Source organism: Hyla sarda, chromosome 6 (genome assembly GCF_029499605.1).
Source record: "Hyla sarda isolate aHylSar1 chromosome 6, aHylSar1.hap1, whole genome shotgun sequence".
Taxonomy (NCBI): Eukaryota; Metazoa; Chordata; class Amphibia; order Anura; family Hylidae; genus Hyla; species Hyla sarda.
Window position 1 is genome coordinate 142761976 of NC_079194.1, and position 23866 is coordinate 142785841.

At 43.4% G+C, this 23866-nt stretch overlaps 1 protein-coding gene across 4 annotated transcripts; it reads left to right on the forward strand.

Moving 5' to 3' along the window:
• The first annotated feature begins 14724 nt into the window (after positions 1-14724).
• USB1 (U6 snRNA biogenesis phosphodiesterase 1) lies at positions 14725-21942 on the forward strand. Of its 4 annotated transcripts, none has more exons than XM_056525371.1 (7): positions 14726-14868; positions 17104-17255; positions 17338-17521; positions 18099-18152; positions 20947-21052; positions 21333-21416; positions 21544-21932. In XM_056525371.1, exons 2-7 carry the CDS (start codon positions 17144-17146, stop codon positions 21646-21648), a joined length of 645 nt encoding a protein of 214 aa, XP_056381346.1. In that variant the 5' UTR covers positions 14726-14868; positions 17104-17143; the 3' UTR covers positions 21649-21932. The 4 variants fall into 4 exon arrangements, with proteins under 4 accessions (XP_056381348.1, XP_056381346.1, XP_056381347.1 ...); XM_056525372.1 differs by lacking the exon at positions 14726-14868 and adding an exon at positions 14875-15068 and having other exon boundaries at positions 21544-21934; XM_056525373.1 differs by lacking the exon at positions 18099-18152 and having other exon boundaries at positions 14725-14868; positions 21544-21942.
• Positions 21943-23866: the final 1924 nt, after the last annotated feature.

Consider the following 23866-nt stretch of genomic DNA (forward strand, 5'->3'; position numbering starts at 1 on the left):
TCCTCCATAATTCCCAGCCATATCCAGCCTGGCCCAAACAGTGGATTGGCATTAAAACAGGTGCCAACCTTGCCAACTCTATACATTTTCTACATTTTGAATAAGTAGCTGATGAATTTAAGGGGTTAAATGCCATTGGGCCACTGAATTAAGGGTGGAAATATAAACAGTAAGGGCCCCTCCATAGTACCCAACTGTATCCAGCCTGGCCCAAACAGTGGATTAGCATTTAAATAGGTGCCAGCCTTGCCAACTATATACATTTTCTGCATTTTGAATAACTGGTGATTTCAAGGGGTTAAACGGCATTGGGCCACTGAATTAAGGGTGGAAGTGTAAAGAGTAAGGGCCTCTCCATAATACCCAACTGTATCCAGCCTGGCCCAAACAGTGGATTGGGAAGAAATCAGGTGCCAAACTTGCCAACTGTATGCATTTTCTGCATTTTGAATGAGTAACTGAAGAATTTAAGGGGTTAAACGCGGTTGGGCCACTGACCTTAGTGTTGAAAAATAAAGAGTAAGGGCCTCTCCATAATACCCATTTTTATCCAGCCTGGCCCAAACAGTGGATTGGCATAAAACAGGTGTCAACCTTGCCAACCATATACATTTTCTACATTTTGAATAAGTAACTGAGGAATTTCAGGGGTTAAATGCCATTGGGCCACTGAATTAACCCCTTCCCGACCCATGGCATACATGTATGTCATGGGTCGGCTCCCATTCTATAACGGGCCACGGCGTGGCCCCTCGTCATAGAGGGTCGGGGCCCGGCACCTAGCAACGGCCGGGACCCTTGGCTAATAGCGCGCAGCAGTGATCGCGGTGCCGCGCGCTATTAACCCTTTAGACGCAGCGTTCAAAGTTGAATGCTGCGTCTAAAGTGAAAGTAAACTAATGCCGGTTAGCTCAGGGAGCTGCTCGGGATCGCCGCGGCAAAATTGCAGCATCCCGAACAGCTTACATGACAGCCGGAGGATCCCTACCTGCCTCCATGCTGTCCGATCGCCGAATGACTGCTCAGTGCCTGAGATCCAGGCATGAGCAGTCAAGCGGCAGAATCATTGATCACTGGTTTCCGATGTAATAGATCAGTGTGTGCAGTGTTATAGGTCCCTATGGGAGCTATAACACTGCAAAAAAAAGTGGGGAAAAAAAGTGAATAAAGATCATTTAACCCCTTCAATAATAAAAGTTTGAATCACCCCCCTTTTCCTATTTAAAAAAAAAAACAGTGTAAATAAAAATAAACATATGTGGTATCTTTGCGTGTGGAAATGTCCGAATTATAAAAATATATCATTAATTAAACCGTACGGTCAATGGCGTACGCGCAAAAAAAATTCAAAGTCCAAAAAAGCGTATTTTGGTCACTTTTTATATAATGAAAAAATGAATAAAAAGCAATCAAAAAGTCCGATCATTACAAAAATGGTATCGTTAAAAACTTCAGATCACGACGCAAAAAATTAGCCCTCATACTGTCCCATAAGCAGAAAAATAAAAAAAATGATAGGGGTCAGAAGATGACAATTTTAAACGTATACATTTTCCTACATGTAGTTATGATTTTTTCCAGAAGTACAATAAAAACAAACCTATATAAGTAGGGGATCATTTTAACTGTATGGACCTACAGAATAAAGAGAAAGAGTCATTTTTACCGAAAAATGTACTGTGTAGAAACGGAAGCCCCCAAAATTACTAAATTGTGTTTTTTCTTAAATTTTGTCGCACAATGAATTTTTTTTCAGTTTCTCTGTAGATTTTTGGGTAAAATGACTGATGTCATTACAAAGTAGAATTGGTGGCACAAAAAATAAGCCATCATATGGATTTTTAGGAGCAAAATTGAAAGAGTTATGATTTTTTTAAAGGTAAGGAGGAAAAAACTAAAGTGCAAAAATGGAAAAACCCTGGGTCATGAAGGGGTTAAGGGTGGAAATATAAACAGTAAGGGCCCCTTCATAATACCCAACTGTATCCAGCCTTGCTCAAACAGTGGCTTGGCATTAAAATAGGTGCCAACCTTGCCAACTATGTACATTTACGGCATTTTGAATAAGTAACTGGTGATTTCAAGGGGTTAAACCCTGTTGGGCCACTAAATTAAGGGTGGAAATGTAAAGAGTAAGGGCCCTTCCATAATTCCAAAGTGTATCCAGCCTGGACCAAACAGTGGATTGGCATTAAAACAGGTGCCAACCTTGCAATTTATATACATTTTCTGCATTTTGAATAAGTGATTAATTTAAGGGGTTAAACGCCATTGGGCCACTGAATTAAGGGTGGAAATGTAAAGAGTAAGGGCCCCCCCATAATACCCACTGTATTCAGCCTGGCCCAAATAGTGGATTGGCATTAAAACAGGTGCCAACCTTGCCAACAATATACATTTTCAGTGTTTTGAATAAGTGATTAATTTAAGTGGTTAAAAACCATTGGGCCACTGAATTAAGGGCTGAAAAATAAAGAGTAAGGGCCCCTCCATAATACCCAACTGTATCCAGCCTGGCCCAAACAGTGGATTGACATTAAAATAGGTGCCATCCTTGCCAACTTTATACATTTTCTGCATTTTGAATAAGTAACTTGGGATTTCGAGGGGTTAAACGCCATTGGGCCATTGAATTAAGAGTGGAAATGTAAAGAGTAAGGGCCCATCCATAATACCCAACTGTATCCAGCCTGGCCCAAACAGTTGATTGGCATTAAATCAGGTGCCAAACTTGCCAACTATATACATTTTCTACATTTTGAATAAGTAACTGATGAATTTAAGGGGTTAAACGAGGTTAGGCCACTGACCTAAGTGTTGAAAAATAAAGAGTAAGGGCCTCTCCATAATACCCATTTTTATCCAGCCTGGCCCAAACAGTGGATTGGCATTAAAATAGGTGTCAACTTTGCCAACTATGTACATTTTCAGTATTTTGAATAAGTGATGAATTTAAGGGGTTAAACGCCATTGGGCCACTGAATTAAGGGTGGAAATGTAAAGAGTAGGGGCCCCTCCATAATACCCAACTGTATCCAGCCTGGCCCAAATAGTGGATTGGCATTCAAACAGGTGCCAACCTTGCCATTTATATACATTTTCTACATTTTGAATACCTAACTGAGGAATTTAAGGGGTTAAATGCCATTGGGCCACTGAATTAAGGGTGGAGATATAAACAGTAGCAACCAATCAGAACGCTTCTCTATTTGCTGCTTTCTGCACTAAGGCTGTGTCCACCCCCAGTAAAGGCGCCAACCAATCATCATCATGAGGAGCTCATTTCAGGCTGTTCTCACGTGGCGCTTAATATGCTGGACTAATCCAAAGAAGCGAATGGTCACCGCAAAATAAACGCCAGATATTCGGAAATCAAAGGAAGGCTTCACGTTTATTCCACACCAAAGTGTATACATGTGCAAGGTTTTGGCTAAGTGCCTCTGTCAAGCATAACAAGTAGTACAATGAAGATTAAATACATCAAGGTGCATTACAATTGGTCAAGAAACATGTGCATTACATCCCCAGAGATTAGGTCGTCCAACCTCCAGGATCTGATAGGCTGTGTATGTAAACATCATGTGATCATTAGCGTCAAACATACTAAAGATATTCCAGACAAATCTGATCTATAGAGAATGAAGAGGGACGTCCGTTTAGCATCCTCATAGTACTTACATCATCCCATCATACATTGGCACAATATAGCCCTGCATAAACTCACAAGTCCGTTCAATTGTAAACAAACCTAGTGCGCCTGCGTCCTACAGCGTCACACACATTTCTTGTCTTGCGCTCAGCTTCCGCCCATACTGATTGCAGACTTCTATTCCGTGCTGCGCATGCGTCACAGTGTACTCCCATCCACTGCACCTGCGTCGATCCAGCGGAGAGTTTATGCAGCACTATATTGTGCCAATGTATGATCGTATGATGTAAGTACTATGAGGATGCTAAACGGACGTCCCTATTTATCCTCTACTTGCTGAGTACCCGGTGTTGCCCGGTTTTTTCTTCCTAATCCTTGTTGGAGAGGAAAATAAACAAAGGAGGAAACTTTTCACTTCATATCCCATCCTCATATATTGTTGTCATATCCCGTCCTCTTATCCCATCCTCCTATCCCAACCTCCTATCCTGACCACCTATTCCGACCTCCTATCCCGTCCTCCTATCTGGACCTCCTATCTCGACCTCCTATCTTGACCTCCTATCCCGTCATCACATCTTGACATCATATCCCGTCCTCACATCCCGTCCTCACATCCCATCCTCACATCCCGACCTCCTATCTCGACTTCCTATCTCGACCTCCTATCTCGACATCCTATCTTGACCTCCAATCCCGACCTCCTATCCCGACCTCCTATCCCGTCCTCCTATACAGTCCATCTATCCTGACCTCCTATCCTGACCTCCTATCTCGACCTCCTATCCCGTCCTCCTATCTCGACCTCCTATCTCGACCTCGTATCTCGACCTCGTATCCCGACCTCCTATCTCGACCTCCAATCCCAACCTCCAATCCCGACCTCCTATCCCGACCTCCTATCCCGACCTCCTATCCCGTCCTCCTATCCCGACCTCCTATCTTGACCTCCTATCCCGTCCTCCTATCCCGACCTCCTATCCCGACCTCCTATCCCGACCTCCTATCCCGTCCCCCTATCCCGACCTCCTATCCCGACCTCCTATCCCGACCTCCTATCCCGACCTCCTATCCTGACCTCCTATCCCAACCCGTAATATGTGCACCAGGTATTGAAATATCTCCAGCTGTACGGAAGTTATGTGGGAACATACATTTCCCATTGATTTGACCCTCACAAATGGGGGTAGTTAAGGGTTAAATTAACTATCCTATATTTTAAGTGGACATATAAGTAACATGTGACCAAGTATTATCGAAATATCTCCAGCCCTTTGGAAGTTATGCAGTAACATGTATTTCCCATTGACTTGTATGGGACTTTAAACATAAACCCCGCCCCTGGCAAATGGGGGTGAGTAAGGGTTAAATCACCTATCCTTTGTTTGTTGTTGACATATAAGTAACATGTGTGCCAAGTTTAATGTTAATATCTTTAGCCATTTGGACGTGATGCTGGAACATACACACATACATACGCACATACACACACACATTGAGTTTTATATATAGACTAGCTGAGTACCCGGCGTTGCCCGGTTTTTCCTTCCTAATCCCTGTTGGGAAGGAAAATAAACAAAGGAGGAAGCTTTTGACTTCATATCCAGTCCTCATATATTCTTGTCATATCCCAACCTCCTATCCCGACCTCCTATCTCGACCTCCTGTTCCGACCTCCTATACTGTCCTCCTACCCCGTCCTCCTATCCCATCCTCCTATCCCGACCTCCTATCCCGACCTCCTATCCCGTCCTCCTATCTCGACCTCCTATCCTGATGTCCTATCCCATCCTCCTATCCCGTCCTCCTATCCCATCCTCCTATCCCGTCCTCCTATCCCAACCTCCTTTCCTGTCCTCCTTTCTCGACCTCCTATCTCGACCTCCTATCTCGACCTCCTATCTCGACCTCTTATCTCGACCTCTTATCTCTACCTCCTATCCCATCCTCCTATCTCGACCTCCTATCCCATCCTCCTATCTCGACCTCCTATCCCGACCTCTTATCCCATCCTCCTTTCCCGTCCTCCTTTCCCGTCCTCCTATCCCATCCTCCTATCCAGGCCTCATATCTCGTCCTCATATCCCGTCCTCATATCCCGACCTCCCATACCGTCCTCATATCCCGACCTGTAATATGTGCACCAGGTATTGAAATATCTCCAGCTGTACAGAAGTTATGTGGGAACATACATTTCCCATTGATTTGCATGGGACTTTAAACAAAAACTCGCAAATGGGGGTAGTTAAGGGTTAAATTAACTGTTCTATATTTTAAGTGGACATATAAGTAACATATGACCAAGCATTATCGAAATATCTCCAGCTGTTTGGAAGTTATGCAGTAACATATATTTCCCATTGACTGGTATGGGACTTTAAACATAAACCCCGCCCCTGGCAAATGGGGGTGAGTAAGGGTTAAATCACCTATCCTATGTTTGTTGTTGACATATAAGTAACATGTGTGCCAAGTTTCATGTCAATATAGTTTTTTTGGAACATACATACATACATACACACACACACGTTGAGTTTTATATATATATATATATATATATATATATATATCAGATTTGTCTGGAATATCTTTAGTATGTTTGACGCTAATGATCACATGATGTTTACATACACAGCCTATCAGATCCTGGAGGTTGGACGACCTAATCTCTGGGAATGTAATGCACATGTTTCTTGACCAATTGTAATGCACCTTGATGTATTTAATCTTCATTGTACTACTTGTTATGCTTGACAGAGGCACTTAGCCGAAACCTTGCACATGTATACACTTTGGCTCCATTCGCTTCTTTGGATTAGTCCTGCATATTAAAGGGGTACTCTGGTGAAAACCTTTTTTCTTTTAAATCAACTGGTGGCAGAAAGTTAAACAGATTTGTAAATTACTTCTATTAAAAAATCTTAATCCTTCCTGTACTTATTAGCTGCTGAATACTACAGAGGAAATTCTTTTCTTTTTGGAATGCTCTCTGATGACATCACAAGCACAGTGCTCTTTGCTGACGTTATTATAATAATAACGCTTTACTTATTGTTGTCCTTAGTGGGATTTGAATCCAAGTCCCCAGCACTGCAAGGCAGCAGTGCTAACCACTGAGCCACCATGCTGCTCTTAGCATACATCTGCTATGCATGGTTGCTAAAATGGACAGAGATGTCAGCAGAGAGCACTGTGCTAGTGATGTCATCAGTGTTCCAAAAAGAAAGGAATTTCCTCTGTAGCATTCAGCAGCTCATAAGTACTGGAAGGATTAAGATTTTATAATAGAAGTAATTTACAAATATGTTTAACTTTCTGCCGCCAGTTGATTTAAAAGAAAAAAGGTTTTCACCGGAGTACCCCTTTAAGCGCCACGTGAGAACAGCCTGAAATGAGCTCCTCATGATGATGATTGGTCGGCACCTTTACTGGGGTGGAGTCAGCCTTAGTGCAGAGAGCAGCAAATAGAGAAGCGTTCTGATTGGTTGCTATGGGCAACATCACCACAATCTCCACAATAGTACTTGTCCAGCACCAACATCACATACACAGAACTTAATGTACTTCAGCCTATATTTAATGGCAGAGAGTGGGCATTTTAAACCTGTTGCCAGGATTTATCAGGTATAACTTTTGAAAATATGTTCAAAAGTCGCACAGATTTTCATGCACCCAAGGCCAGTAAAGACCTGGTATATATAAAAGCCGCGTTGTTGTGGCCTGGGCTGTGCACAGAATTTTCCTAAAAAATTAGTTTTGGGTCGAATTTATTCACGGTGAATCGCTATTAAAAACGGCTATTTCTGGCCTACAGAGAGCCTACTTTAGAGGTGTACAACACTTTGCCTTGTCCTAACACGCATAGGGAGTGTGCTGGGGTAGTGAAATAATACTGTTATTCATTATGACATGCAGATTACAGGCATCGCTATTAGAATCAGAGCGTCTGGATGTGGCAGCAGGGACACCATATGGTGTCAAAATTGAAGAGAATAAAGAGATTTTTTTATGTATTTTTAATTTAATTAGAATTTATTTAAAAATTTTAATACTGTTTCTGGTGAGCATCGACCTGGCGGTCCTCCACCAGGCGAGATACCACCTGTTCCAGCCCCTGCCTCTCAGCACCCCCCTGACTATGAAAGTGCGATTGTTTCATTTAATCAGTTATCGTTCATTGTTAGCACTCCAAGCTGTTTTATTGAATTCTTGTGATAATTCCACAGGTAATATGACGTAGATGACCATTGGGCCTCAGTCTTGAAAAGGTTACAGCAATTTTTTTAAATTTTAATTTAAGATTTATATTAGATTCCCAAGTTTAATGTCCCGGTGTTTACTTTCAACTAACACTGTATGACCACAAAACCCAATCTAACAAGGAGTCACATGGCGGCACTATGACAGAGCCTAGAGGTAGCAGCAGCATGAGGAGACCATAATCTGGCAGAACGACACAGCCTGGAATTGGCGGCAGCACAAGGAGATCATATAGTGGCAAAATGACCAGGTTTGGCAAAAGCCTGACAAGACCATAGGGCCTCACAATAGAGAAGATTAAAGTTATTTTTGAAATTTTAAATAGAAAATGTTAGATATACAAACATTTTTAAAGTTTAATTTAAGGTGCCAACAGCATAAAGAGACCATATGGTGGCACAATGACACAGCCTGGAGCTGGCAGCAGCATGAGTAGACAATAGGGCTTCACAATTCCTAAGATTAAAAGATGAATTTTAAAATTGAAGATTTATGGTAGCTAGTGCTACCATAAAATATTTTTAGGAAATGTCCCAGGCCCAACAGCATCAGTAAACCATATAGTAGCTGAATGGCTCAGCCTTTAGCTGGCGGCAGCATGAGTAGACAATAGGGCTTCACAATCCCTAAGATTAAAAGATGAATTTTAAAATTGAAACTGAACATTTTGAAATTGAAATTTAAGATTACACTCCCAAGTTTTAATGTCCTGGGCCACGGCGTGTAGTTTCAAAGGACCAAATCTAACAAGGAGGCACAATGACGGCACAATGACAGAGCCTGGAGGTGGCATGAGTATGAGGAGACCATATAGTGGCTGAATGACCACCTGGAGTTTGTGGCAACATGAGGAGACCATATAGTGGCTGAATGGCAAAGCCTGGAGGTGGCTGAAGCATGAGGAGACCATATAGTGGCTGAATGGCACAGCCTGGAGGTGGTGAAGCATGAGGAGACTATATAGTGTCTGAATGGCACAGCCTGGAGGTGCTAAAGCATGAGGAGACCATAAAGTGTCTAATTGGCACAGCCTGGAGGTAGCTGAAGCATGAGGCGACCATAAAGTGGCTGAATGACACAGTCTGAAGTTGGCTGAAGCATGAGAAGAGTCCATATAGTGACTGAATAGCACAGCCTGGAGGTGGCAGCAGCATCAGGAGTCCTGAAAGTGACCCGGTGACAGAGTGGTGTGGTGGGTGGCAAAACCAGTACCCGGTGATAAAGGTGGGTGAAAAAAGGTCTGATGCGGAGGAATGTTTGTAACTGGGGAGCAGCGCCTTAAATCTGTTTTGCACTATCCATATTTGTGAAGTGTTGGTGTGGCACCAATCTACTCTGATGCATTGGTGGGTGGAAATCCTGGCTGATCCATGCCTGATTCATCTTCTTAAAGGTCAGTCTCCCCACATTTTCCGTGGACAGATGAGTTCTCCTTGAGGTGACTATGGCCCCCACTGCACTAAACACCCGCTCTGATGGCACACTACTAGCCGGGCAGGACAGCTTTTCCAGGGCAAACTCTGCAACTTACGGCCACAAATCAAGTTTGGCTGCCCAGAAGTCCAGCGGATCTTCAATGGTTGTTGGCATGGCTATGTCAAGGTATGTTACCACCTGCTGGTTCAGGTCCTGCTCCAGGTCTACCTTCTGCTGATGAGTTGCTTCACTATGCAGGTGAAGAAAGGTACTCATCAGCGACTGTAGACTCAGGCTGCTGCTGATGGAGCTGCTACTGCTCCTGCCACCCCACCCCTCGCCAGCAGCCATGGCAGGGGAAGGTGAGCACAGGGGGCCCCCCAATTCAGACCTGCGAGAGGATGGACGATGGTGCCGATCGGCCAACTGACTCCATAGGATGCCTCTGTAGTAGGTCAGCATGTCCTCCCTCTCAGTGGGTATAAAAAAGGCCCCTATTTTGTGGCAGTAGCGAGGGCCCAATAAGGTAGAGAGCCAAAAGTCATCCCGCTGACAAATGGGGACAATTCGACGGTCACTACGCAAGCAAGTGAGCATGCATCGTGCCATTTGTGAAAGTGACTCGGAGGGACGCCCTGCCTCCATCTCCACTGCATACTGCCACAGTGTGTCTGGGTCCTCGCTCTTGCCTTCCTCACAACCTTCTAGCTCCCCTGGCTGCTCCTACTCCTTCTCTCCTGTCAGATTACTAGAAAAACCACCCATCTCGCAAAATCTAAACTGTGCTCCACCGTGCTCCTCCCCCTCATCCTCCTCCTCCTGTTCAGCCCCTACAGGGTTCATGTGGCCGTGAGATGTAGGCACCACGTCTCCAGTGTTCTGACCAGCCATTGTTTCCAACAAGTGTTGTAGTAAATGAAGCAGTGGAATGGCGTTATTCATCCCGTAATCCTGGTGACTGACTAATAATGTGGCTTCCTAAAAGGGCCTTAGCAAATGGCAGGTGTCATGTATGAGCTGCCACTGGTTCACATTGAAGTTACACAGGGGAGTCCCCCTATCTGCTGGGATCATCAAGAAACCGGTGATGAATTCACACCGGCGATTTGCGCCGATTCCGGGTCATACGGGTCTATGGTGACCTGGAATATAAGGAGGATCGGGGTTCTCCAAGGCACCCACGATCACCCTGAAGCAGATCGGGGGTGGTGGGGGTTACCTTTCAGTTTCCCCGTTCTGCCCACCCACAATAGGCGGGGCAGAACGAGGAAACCGACAGGGACCGGCGGCAGAAGCGGACAGAGATGCGGCTCCCTGAATCCTATGGAAGCCAGTGAGTTGCCTAGAAACATCTGGATGGCTACAGTTTGAGACCATTATAAAGTGGTCTCTCAACTGTAGCCAGATGTTGCAAAACTACAACTCCCAGCATGCCCAGACTGTTTGCTGTGTGGGCATGCTGGAATTTGCAGTTTTGCAACAGCTGGAGGGTCACAGTTTGGAAAGCAATATGCAGTGGTCTCTAAACTGTGGCCCTCTAGATCTTGCAAAACTACAACTCCTAGCATGCCCACACAGCAGTTTGCTGTCTGGGCATGCTGGGATTTGTAGTTTTGCAACATCGGGAGGACCACAGTTTGGAGATCACTGTGCAGTGGTCCCTAAACTGTAGCCCTCCAGATGTTGCAAAACTGCAAATACCAGCATGCCCAAACAGTAAACGTCTGTCTCGGCATGCTGGGAGTTGTAGTTGTGAACCCTCCAGCTGTTGCATAACTACATCTCCCAGCATGCCCTTTGGCGATCAGTACATGCAGGGAGTTGTAGTTTTGCAACAGCTGGAGGCACACTGGTTGGAAAATACTGAGTTAGGTAACAGAACCTAACTGAAGGTTTTCCAACCAGTGTGCCTCCAGCTGTTGCAAAAGTACAACTTCCAGCATGCACGGTCTGTCAGTACATGCTGGGAGTTGTAATTTTGAAACAGCTGGAGGTTTGCCCCCCCTCCCCATGTGAATGTACAGGGTACATTCATACGGGCAGGTTTACAGTAAGTTTCCTGCTTGAAGTTTGAGCTGCAGCAAATTTTTCGCCGCAGCGCAAACTCCTAGCAGGAAACTCACTGTAAACCTCTGCCAGTGCGAATGTATCCTGAAAACACTACACTACACTAACACATAGTAAAGGGTAAAACACTACATATACGCCCCCATACACTGCCCCCCCCAAATAAAAATGAAAAACATTGTATGCCAGTGTTTCCAAAACAGAGCCTACAGCAGTAGCAAAACAACAACTCCCAGCATTTCTGGACAGTCACTGATTGTCCAGGCATGCTGGGAGTTTAACAACAGCTGGAGGCACCCTGTTTGGGAATCACTGGTGTAGAATACCCCTATGTCCACCCCTATGCAATCCCTAATTTAGTCCTCAAATGCGTATGGCGCTCTCTCACTTCGGAGCCCTGTCGTATTTCAAGGAAACAGTTAAGGGCCACATATGGGATATTTCCGTACTCGGGAGAAATTGCACTTCAAATTTTGGGGTGCTTTTTCTCCTTTTACCCCTTATGAAAAGGAAAAGTTGGGGGCTACACCAGCCTGTTAGTGTAAAAAAATTTACAATTAACATTTTTACACTAACATGCTGGTCTATACTTTTTATTTTCACAAGCAGTAAAAGGAAAAAAAGACCCCCAAAATTTGTAACACAATTTCTCCTGAGTATGAAAATACCCCATATGTGGGCGTAAAATGCTCTGCGGACGCACAACAAGGCTCAGGAGTGAGAGCGCATTATGTACATTTGAGGCCTAAATTAGTGATTTGCACAGGGGTGGCCGATTTTACAGCGGTTCTGACATAAACGCAAAAAAATTTATATCCACATGTGACCCTGTTTTGGAAACACCCCTCACGGAATGTAACAAGGGGTATAGTGAGCCTTAACACACCACAGATGTTTGACGAATTTTCATTAAAGTTGGATGGGAAAATGAAATGCTGGTGTTACCCTAAATTTTTAATTTTCACAAGGGAAAATTGGAAAAAAAGCCCCCCAAAATGTGTAGCCCCATTTCTTCTGAGTAAGAACATACCCCATATGTGGATGTAAAGTGCTCTTCGGGCGAAATACAATGCTCAGAAGAGAAGGGGCGCCATTGGGCTTTTGAAGAGAAAATTTGTCCGGAAATGAAGGCCACGTGTTTACAAAGCCCCCATAGTGCCAGAACATTGGACCCCCCCACATGTGACCCCATTTTGGAAACTACACCCCTCACGTAATGTAATAAGGGGTACAGTGAGCAATTACGCCCCACAGGTGTCTGACAGATTTTTGGAACAGTGGTCCGTGCTCATTTTGGGGGGCATTTTATCCTAATACCCCTTGTAAAAAAAAAAATTGGGGGAAAACCAGCATTTTAGTGAAGAAAAAAAATCATTTACACATCCAACTTTAACGAAAAGTGGTCAAACACCTGTGGGGTGTTAAGGCTCACTGTACCCCTTGTTACGTTCCTTGAGGGATGTAGTTTCCAATATAGTATGCCATGTGTTTTTTTTTTTTGCTGTTCTGGCACCATAGGGATTTCTTAAATGTGACATGCCCGTGTAAATGTGAACATGCCAGTGTAAAAAATTTAAGATTTTGAAGTTTCTCCTTCAATTTGCTGCTATTCCTGTGAAACACAACAGGGTTAACAAACCGTTTGAACGTCATTTTGAATACTTTGGGGGGGGGGGGGTGCAGTTTTTATAATAGGGTATTTCTAATAAGAAGGCCCTTCAAATCCACTTCAAAACTAAACTGGTCCCTGAAAAATTTCGATTTTGAAAATTTTGTGAAAAATTGGAAAATTCCTGCTATACTTTGAATTCCTCTGATGTTTTCCAAAAGTAAAAACATGTCAACTTTTTCAATTTTCATTTAAAAATTTTTCATCAAATTTTGGAATTTTTCACCAAGAAATGATGCAAGTATCGACAACATTTTACCACTAACATAAAGTAGAATATGTCACGAAAAAACAATCTCAGAATCAGAATGAAAAGTAAAAGCATTCCAGAGTTATTAATGCTTAAAATAACTGTGTTCAGATGTGTAAAAAATGGCCGGGTCCTACAGTGAAAATTGGCTGGGTCCTTAAGGGGTTAATGCAAATCCACTATTTGGGCCAGGCTGGATACAGTGGGTATTATGGAGGGGGCCTTACTCTTTATATTTCCATCCTTAATTCAGTTACCCAATGGCGTTTAACCCCTTGAAATCACCAGTTACTTATTCAAAATGAAGAAAATATAGATAGTTGGCAAGGTTGGCACCTGTTTTAATGCCAATCCACTGTTTGGGCCAGGCTGGATACAGTTGGGTATTATGGAGCGGCCATTACTCTTTATTTTTCAACACTTAGGTCAATGGCCCAACCGTGTTTAACCCCTTAAATTCATCACTTATTCAAAAGGTAGAAAATGCATATAGTTGGCAAGGTTGGCACCTGATTTAATGCCAATCCACTGTTTAAGCCAGGCTGGATACAGTTGGGTATTATGGAGGGGCCCTTACTCTTTATATTTCCATCCTTAATTCAGTGGCCCAATGGCTTTTAACCCCTTAAATTCTTCAGTTATTTATTCAAAATGTAGAAAATGTATATAGTTGGCACGGTTGGCCCCTATTTTAATGCCAATCCACAGTTTGGGCCAGGCTCGATACAGTTGGGTATTATGGATTGGCTCTTACTCTTTACATTTTAACCCTTAATTCAGTGGCCCAATGGTGTTTAACCCCTTGAATTCTTCAGTTACTTATTCTAAATGTAGAAAATGTATATAGTTGGCAAGGTTGGCACCTGTTCTAATGCCAATCCACTGTTTGGGCCAGGCTGGATACAGTTGGGTACTGTGGAGGGGCCCTTACTCTTTATTTTTTATCCCTTAGGTCAGTGGCCCAACAGCGTTTAACCCCCTGAAGTCACCAGTTACTTATTCAAAATGCAGAAAATGTATAAAGTTAGCAAGGTTGGCACCTGTTTTCTTGTCAATCCACTGTTTGGGCCAGGCTGGATACAGTTGGGTATTATGGAGGGGCCCTTAATCTTTATTTTGCAACCCTTAGGTCAGTGGCCCAACAGCATTTAACCCCTTAAATCTATCAGTTACTTATTCAAAACGCATATTTTTTCATCCATTTTTTACTACCGTTTTTTTTTCAGCAAAAACACAATCAAGATTTTTTCTTCTGAATTCGATTGTTCCCAAATAATATTCAACATTTATGTATAAAAAACAGGTTTAGTGCAGAGGAATAAAGAGGAGAAAATGTCTATTAGTCATCGTCATCTATAAGACAATGCGCGGATAAGAAACCAGCTCCAGTGAATAAGAAACCAACTCCAGCCTCGTTTTATAACGGAACTCTTGAGAGTTTCCACTTTTCCAAGGAGACTTGTTCCGGTAGAGCACAACTTCCGGGGGCGTGGCCAGGCTGGCGCTGGTTCAGTACAGCAGCTCTGAGGATGAGGGTGAAGCCGGGGAGAGGAGCGGGTGTGTGACGTCACCTAAAAGTGATACTATTACGTAGACATGTTGTGATGTGTCCCCTGTCACTTCTCGCTTTTGCCAACTATTGCTTTTATACGGTGGAATCCACGCAACAAAGTATACCAACATATACCACGGCGTACTCCGAGTGCAGCATGGCGTGTGATGGACTGAGCATAGTCTGCTGTGACCACATAGCACAGGTTCCTATTACCAGTGTATTATTATATATACGTATTATTATTACTAGTGTGTTATTATATATACATGTTCCTATTACCAGTGTGTTATTATATATACATGTTCCTATTACCAGTGTGTTATTATATATACATGTTCCTATTACCAGTGTATTATTATATATACATGTTCCTATTACCAGTGTATTATTATATATACATGTTCCTATTACCAGTGTATTATTGGATATACGTATTATTATTACCAGTGTGTTATTATATATACATGTTCCTATTACCAGTGTGTTATTATATATACATGTTCCTATTACCAGTGTATTATTATATATACATGTTCCTATTACCAGTGTATTATTATATATACATGTTCCTATTACCAGTGTATTATTATATATACATGTTCCTATTACCAGTGTATTATTGGATATACGTATTATTATTACTAGTGTGTTATTATATATACAGGTTCCTATTACCAGTGTATAATTGTATATACGTATTATTATTACTAGTGTGTTATTATATATACATGTTCCTATTACCAATGTATTATTGAATATACGTATTATTATTACTAGTGTGTTATTATATATACATGTTCCTATTACCAGTGTATTATTATATACGTATTATTATTACTAGTGTGTTATTATATATACATGTTCCTATTACCAGTGTATTATTATATATGTATTATTATTACTAGTGTGTTATTATATATACAGGTTCCTATTACCAGTGTATAATTGTATATACGTATTATTATTACTAGTATGTTATTATATATACATGTTCCTATTACCAGTGTATTATTATATATACATGTTCCTATTACCAGTGTATAATTGTATATACATGTTCCTATTACCAGTGTATTATTGTATATACGTATTATTATTACTAGTGTGTTATTATATATACATGTTCCTATTACCAGTGTATTATTATATATACATATTATTATTTCTAGTGTGTTATTATATATACATGTTCCTATTACCAGTGTATTATTATATGTATTATTATTACTAGTGTGTTATTATATATACATGTTCCTATTACCAGTGTATTATTATATATACATGTTCCTATTACCAGTGTATTATTGGATATACGTATTATTATTACTAGTGTATTATATATACAGGTTCCTATTACCAGTGTATTATTATATATACATGTTCCTATTACCAGTGTATTATTGTATATACATATTATTATTACTAGTGTGTTATATATATATATATAGATATATATATATATATATACATACATGTTCCTATTACCAGTGTATTAGTATATATACATGTTCCTATTACCAGTGTATTATTATATATACATGTTCCTATTACCAGTGTATTATTATATATACATGTTCCTATTACCAGTGTATTATTGTATATGCATATTATTATTACTAGTGTGTTATATATATACATGTTCCTATTACCAGTGTATTATTGTATGGACATGTTCCTATTACTAGTGTATTAGTATATATACATGTTCCTATTACCAGTGTATTATTATATATACATGTTCCTATTACCAGTGTATTATTATATATACATGTTCCTATTACCAGTGTATTATTATATATACATGTTCCTATTACCAGTGTATTATTATATATACATGTTCCTATTACCAGTGTATTATTGTATATGCATATTATTATTACTAGTGTGTTATATATATACATGTTCCTATTACCAGTGTATTATTGTATGGACATGTTCCTATTACTAGTGTATTAGTATATATACATGTTCCTATTACTAGTGTATTAGTATATGTTCCTATTATACAGACTTTTGTCTTGTTGCTGGTATTATTTTGACATGTTACTTTTATTTTAAGGCCATGCTACTGTTATTTGGCTGTGTTACCATTATATGGCTGTGTTACCATTATATGTTCATCTTCTTACATGGCAGTGTTCCGAATATATAAATAGTCATATTATTATATGTGTTACTGTAATATAACTTGTTTCATGTATAGAAATGATCGTGTCTTGTTTTTCTTGTGCCTACAGGCTTCCAGCTCTGCTTCCAGTCCCACAGTCTATACTGAGTATGTTCCCAGACCCTGACAGTCAGCACTTCGATGATGCCAGTAAACATGGCAGACGTGTGCGTAATTTCCGCCATGAGCGAGGGAACTGGGCATCTTATGTATATGCAGTGTGTAAGTGTGAGGAGGGCAGAGCTTGCAGTGTTGTGTGGAGTTGGTGTCTCTTCTGTCCTTACCTTTTCTTTTTGTCTCTCAGTTCACCCCCAGGAGGAATTTGGGGAGATGCTGGAGGAAGTGATCTATGCAGCCAGGAAACATGGCATCGTCCTGACTAAAATGGAGGAATTTCACATCAGTCTATCACAGACTGTCATCTTTCGCCATCACTGGATTAAACCGTTTGTCCAGTCGCTCAGGGAAAGGCTTTGTTCTGTAAATCGGTCAGTGTATGGTGTAGGGGCAGAGGCATTTGGCTTTTGGAATTTTCTTTTTTATTGAAGAGCCAATTTGAAGGGGTTGGTGGCACTAGGAGTGACTGCTGGTATGTTCAGTGCAAGATGGTAGGCCCCCCTCCAATATTTATATGATTAACAGCGCCCCTTTCAGGGGTGAGCTCTGCCATTCTGTAAAGTGAAGGAATGGTGACCCTCTGCACACTGACGGGTGGATATTCTCATTATGGCAGTCTACTCATTATGCAGGTGAATAGAATAGTTTGTCCTCTGATATCAGCCATTTTAGATTGGGGAGAGGCTGACAATAGGAGAGGTGAGTACAGTCTGGTGCTCCCTGTTATTAATCATTACTGGATGGCATGGCTGCCATACAGGGACCCTCTGTGTGTATAGAATGTGGGATTACCCCAATGACCCCATTCTTCAGACTGTCAGTAAAGCAGTTTTGATAGCAGATCTGAGTTTTTTTTTTTTTTTTTTTTTTTTTTTCAGATCTTGTGACATGTTTTCTGTTTTAAAGTTATATAAAAACTTCCCTGACCTCTGCCATTGCCCTGTGTAGGTTCCTATGTGTTGCTGACCAGCTAAAAGTGTATGTGAACAAAGAGAAGACCAGGTGAGGACAGCTTATAGTGTGCCAAGCTGTGTGGTGTACAGGAGGGAGTGGTTTGTAATGTGTCTGGCTTTAGAGATGGGTGGCCAAGGGATGTGTCCGACTGTGGGGTGTGGAAGAATGTATCTGTCTGTCTGGTGTAATTAAAAAGGTGGCTGTCCGGACATCGATGGAGAACAGGGTTAAACCCCTCTTTTTCCTCGTTCTCCCCTTGTGTGACTTTGTCTTTCAATAAACCTTCGGGCCTGTGATTTCCTCTCCCTATCCCCTGTTCTGCCAATCCCTTTTCCCTATGCCTTGTTGTTTTTGATAAATGTTTTCATGCAGGAGTGTTAGTGTAGTGTGTGGTACGATTTATAGCGTAGGGAACCTGTGCTGTATTCTGTGCTGTCATGCTATGTATGGTGAATATATTATTTATTGTATCTATGACTGACATTTGATTGAAAATAACTTTAGAAGCAATGAAAAATGGAAAAGGTGGCTTGTTATTGGTCCCAGCTGGGTCTTGTAAAGGAGGGCGGCCTGTAATGTGTTCAGCGGTGTGGTGTAAAGGAGGGCGGCCTGTAATGTGTTCAGCGGTGTGGTGTAAAGGAGGGCGGCCTGTCATGTGTTCAGCGGTGTGGTGTAAAGGAGGGCGGCCTGTAATGTGTTCAGCGGTTTGGTGTAAAGGAGGGCGGCCTGTAATGTGTTCAGCGGTGTGGTGTAAAGGAGGGTGGCCTGTAATGTGTTCAGCGGTGTGGTGTAAAGGAGGGCGGCCTGTCATGTGTTCAGCGGTGTGGTGTAAAGGAGGGCGGCCTGTAATGTGTTCAGCGGTGTGGTGTAAAGGAGGGCGGCCTGTAGTGTCTTCAGCGGTGTGGTGTAAAGGAGGGCGGCCTGTAAAGTGTTCAGCGGTGTGGGGTAAAGGAGGGCGGCCTGTAATGTGTTCAGCGGTGTGGGGTAAAGGAGGGCGGCCTGTAATGTGTTCAGCGGTGTGGTGTAAAGGAGGGTGGCCTGTAATGTGTTCAGCGGTGTGGTGTAAAGGAGGGCGGCCTGTAATGTGTTCAGCGGTTTGGTGTAAAGGAGGGCGGCCTGTAGTGTGTTCAGCGGTGTGGTGTAAAGGAGGGCGGCCTGTAATGTGTTCAGCGGTGTGGTGTAAAGGAGGGTGGCCTGTAGTGTGTTCAGCGGTGTGGTGTAAAGGAGGGCGGCCTGTAATGTGTTCAGCGGTGTGGTGTAAAGGAGGGTGGCCTGTAATGTGTTCAGCGGTGTGGTGTAAAGGAGGGTGGCCTGTAATGTGTTCAGCGGTGTGGTGTAAAGGAGGGCGGCCTGTAGTGTGTTCAGCTGTGTGGTGTAAAGGAGGGCGGCCTGTCGTGTGTTCAGCGGTGTGGTGTAAAGGAGGGCGGCCTGTCGTGTGTTCAGCGGTGTGGTGTAAAGGAGGGCGGCCTGTCGTGTGTTCAGCGGTGTGGTGTAAAGGAGGGCGGCCTGTCGTGTGTTCAGCGGTGTGGTGTAAAGGAGGGCGGCCTGTAATGTGTTCAGCGGTTTGGTGTAAAGGAGGGCGGCCTGTAATGTGTTCAGCGGTGTGGTGTAAAGGAGGGCGGCCTGTAATGTGTTCAGCGGTGTGGTGTAAAGGAGGGCGGCCTGTAATGTGTTCAGCGGTGTGGTGTAAAGGAGGGTGGCCTGTAATGTGTTCAGCGGTTTGGTGTAAAGGAGGGCGGCCTGTAGTGTGTTCAGCGGTGTGGTGTAAAGGAGGGCGGCCTGTCGTGTGTTCAGCGGTGTGGTGTAAAGGAGGGCAGCCTGTAGTGTGTTCAGCGGTGTGGTGTAAAGGAGGGCGGCCTGTGGTGTAAAGGAGGGCGGCCTGTAATGTGTTCAGCGGTGTGGTGTAAAGGAGGGCGGCCTGTAATGTGTTCAGCGATGTGGTGTAAAGGAGGGCGGCCTGTAATGTGTTCAGCGGTGTGGTGTAAAGGAGGGCGGCCTGTAGTGTGTTCAGCGATGTGGTGTAAAGGAGGGCGGCCTGTAATGTGTTCAGCGGTGTGGTGTAAAGGAGGGCGGCCTGTAGTGTGTTCAGCGATGTGGTGTAAAGGAGGGCGGCCTGTCGTGTGTTCAGCGATGTGGTGTAAAGGAGGGCGGGCTGTAATGTGTTCAGCGGTGTGGTGTAAAGGAGGGCGGCCTGTAGTGTGTTCAGCGGTGTGGTGTAAAGGAGGGCGGCCTGTAATGTGTTCAGCGGTGTGGTGTAAAGGAGGGCGGCCTGTAGTGTGTTCAGCGATGTGGTGTAAAGGAGGGCGGCCTGTCGTGTGTTCAGCGGTGTGGTGTAAAGGAGGGCGGCCTGTAATGTGTTCAGCGGTGTGGTGTAAAGGAGGGCGGCCTGTAGTGTGTTCAGCGATGTGGTGTAAAGGAGGGCGGCCTGTAATCTGTTCAGCGGTGTGGTGTAAAGGAGGGCGGCCTGTCATGTGTTCAGCGGTGTGGTGTAAAGGAGGGCGGCCTGTAATGTGTTCAGCGGTGTGGTGTAAAGGAGGGCGGCCTGTCATGTGTTCAGCGGTGTGGTGTAAAGGAGGGCGGCCTGTAGTGTGTTCAGCGGTGTGGTGTAAAGGAGGGCGGCCTGTAATGTGTTCAGCGGTGTGGTGTAAAGGAGGGCGGCCTGTAGTGTGTTCAGCGATGTGGTGTAGAGTAGCCTGTGACGTACCTGTGTTGTGTAGATTGGTGGAATAATACAGTTCGCAGTCATTTTCATGTGAGCATTCAGAATTATTGGGTGTTAGTAAGAGATGTCATTTTACCTGGGAATTTACACTTTCCTGTGACATGTGGCTTTTTTCCCTAGGACATTTTTGGGGTTGGAAGTTTCGACCGGACATCAGCAACTCTTGGACATTGTGTCTGAAGTAGATAAGTCTCTACAGGAATTTAATTTGGAGACTTTTTACGAGGTCAGAGACTTTTTTTCTATCAGTGCTTGTAACTAATGAAAGCTGCTCCCATTCTAACACTATGCACTGTTGTGAGGCTGTGGTCACAATGGCGTCTCTGTAGTGTTAGTCTCTGTATACATTGGGTGGAGGCAGATTGGCGATTTGCCATAAATTATGGTGTGCCCACAAACATGTCACAGTAAATAGTTGTTGGGAACCCCTAATTTATGGCTGACTTTAGTTCAGTCACTATAATGCATTTTTTTTTTATTTATTATTGTTAAATTTCTTTCACCAGAATCCCTCATTCCATGTCAGCCTAGCCTGGTGTGTGGGTGAAGTGACCAAACCTTTACAAGGGACCTGTCTGCTGGAGCTACAGGTGAAATTACAACTGCTGGGGGAGCGGGGCTTTGACACGTTTTAATATAGAGTCTGGTTGTCGGCATTAATAGATAGGTGGTAAAGTGACAACCTTTTAATTCCCTTTTATGTTCTCTCAATTGCAGAAGGTTGTGGATGAGTTTGAAGACTCGGATGTTCTGACCCGTTTTTATGCTGATGACATTTTTTGTAAGTGTGGTAATAAGATCATGTCTATCCCACTCCATTGACCAACAGGCTGAAGCACTTGGATGGTTGTATAGTTCCTCACCCTCAGCACAGTCTTCCTGTATGTATATCAGCTGGGTTAAGATTTCTATAAAGTTTTTTTTGGCCCTTTCTAGAGTCTTTTTGTTGCTGCTGCGTGTGCATCAGTCTTAAACATATGTATAAAACACAAGGGTCTGCAGGGCTATAACCTATTGTAAAACATGTTGGTGGCTTAATTTAGCACCTTGTTCTGCTGGCCGCTGCTCTAGGATCAAGGCTGTGGAGTCGGAGTGGAGGAGTCGGACAAAATTTTGGGTACCTGGATTCGGCAAACAATGCACCGACTCCGACTAAATTTAGATTGGAATAAAAAAATAAAATAAAAAGCAAGTTTAAATGTCCCAATTCACAAAAAGTTATAATTAATTAATTATCTACTGTAAGAATAAAGACCAATGCACGCAGTGCCTCATGGAACCGCAAACCGAACACGTTAGGTGACCGTGAAGAAGCATGCTTTTCATGTGCTTCACTATATGGCACACAACGCACAATTAGGAGCGGCAATACTTATCATAGTGTTGTGTTCTGCTGTTACAGGGAACCCATGGGTAACCTAGCCTCTCACTGATAAGGGATTAAGTAAATATGTTTTTGCAGGACAAGAGAAACTTGTATAAGTGAAGGGAATGGAGGGTCAATAGTTCAAGACTGAAGCTGTAAACCATTGGAAAAACTGCTGCCATTCAGCTAAGGCTATAAAAACTTGTAAACTCGATTGTTAGCTTAAAGGGGTACTCCGCCCCTAGACATCTTATCCCCTATCCAAAGGATAGGGGATAAGATGTCAGCTCGCCAGGGTCCCGCTGCTGTGGCACCGCTCTGTGCGTAATGACCGGCGATACAGAGGCCAGCGCATCGTTACATCATGGCTCCGCCCCTCATGATGTCACGGCCCGCCCCCTCAATACAAGTCTATGGGAAGGGGCGTGGGGGACGTCATGTCCCCTGCCATAGACTTGCATTAAGGGGGCGGGCCGTGATGTCACCAGGGGCGGAGCCATGATGTCACGCTGCTCCGTCCCCCTCTATCGCCCATCATTATGCACAGAGTGAACTCTCTCTGTGTAGTAATGAAAGCGCGGTGCTGCAGCGGCGATCCCGTGGGTCCCTAGCAATGGGACCCGGCGATCTGACATCTCATCCCCTATCCTCTGGATAGGGGATGATATGTCTAGGGGCGGAGTACCCCTTTAAACTTGACTATGGGATTCTACTAGGGAAATCATGTTTTATAATAACTGCCCCTTCCTGGATCCTCTCACTGCCCTATCTTCAGCAGCAGATCAGCACACAAACTGTTCAATACAGTAGACTGTTGGCTTCGCAGCCAGTAGTCCTGTGGTAATGACATGTATGTTGCCTTTCTTTCCTTCAAGGAATGTATAAAATATATTCACATATTAATACAGAGGAGTTGGAGTTGGAAGTACAGAAAACTCCGGAGTCGGAGTTGGACCATTTATCTATAGACTCCACAGCCCTGTCTAGGATAACCCAGGTCCTGCTCCCCTTCACTCTCTAGCTGTGTTTCCCATCCGGGGTGCCTCCAGCTGTTGCAAAACTACAACTCCCAGCATGCCCGGACAGCCTTTGGCTGTCCGGGCATGCTGGGAGTTGTAGTTTTGCAACAGCTGGAGGCACCCTGGATGGGAAACACTGCTCTAGCAGCTGTGCTGGAGTACACAGCAAGGTGCTATCAAGGGGGGGTGGTTCATCAAGATCTGTGCAGAGGAAAAGTCGTCCAGTTGCCAAGGTCTTGATGAATCTCCCCCAATGTCTGCTGATGCTGGTAAAGGCAGCCAGATCATGTGCCCACCCTTCAGTGTTTTATTAGTAACTGTTTCCTTGGGGTGCCAGCTAGAAGAAGGTGCCTGTCTTTTTACCTTACCTAAAGATGCTAGAACGAATGGACAGCACTCGCCTGTGAGCATCCCTTCATTTCTGCTTGGCTTTTGTTAGAAAGCTTAGTGTCTGTTGTATGGACTTAAAGGGATATCTATCAAAACCTCTGTGGAGGAAGTGTGGTGCAGTTGTCTGTAGTAACCAATCAGATTACCTCTTTCATTTTTAACCCCTTAAGGATTCTGCGTTTATTTAAATTTTTTCCTCATCACCTTCTAAAAATCATAACTCAATTTTGCACATAATTCCATATGATGGCTTATTTTTTTGCAC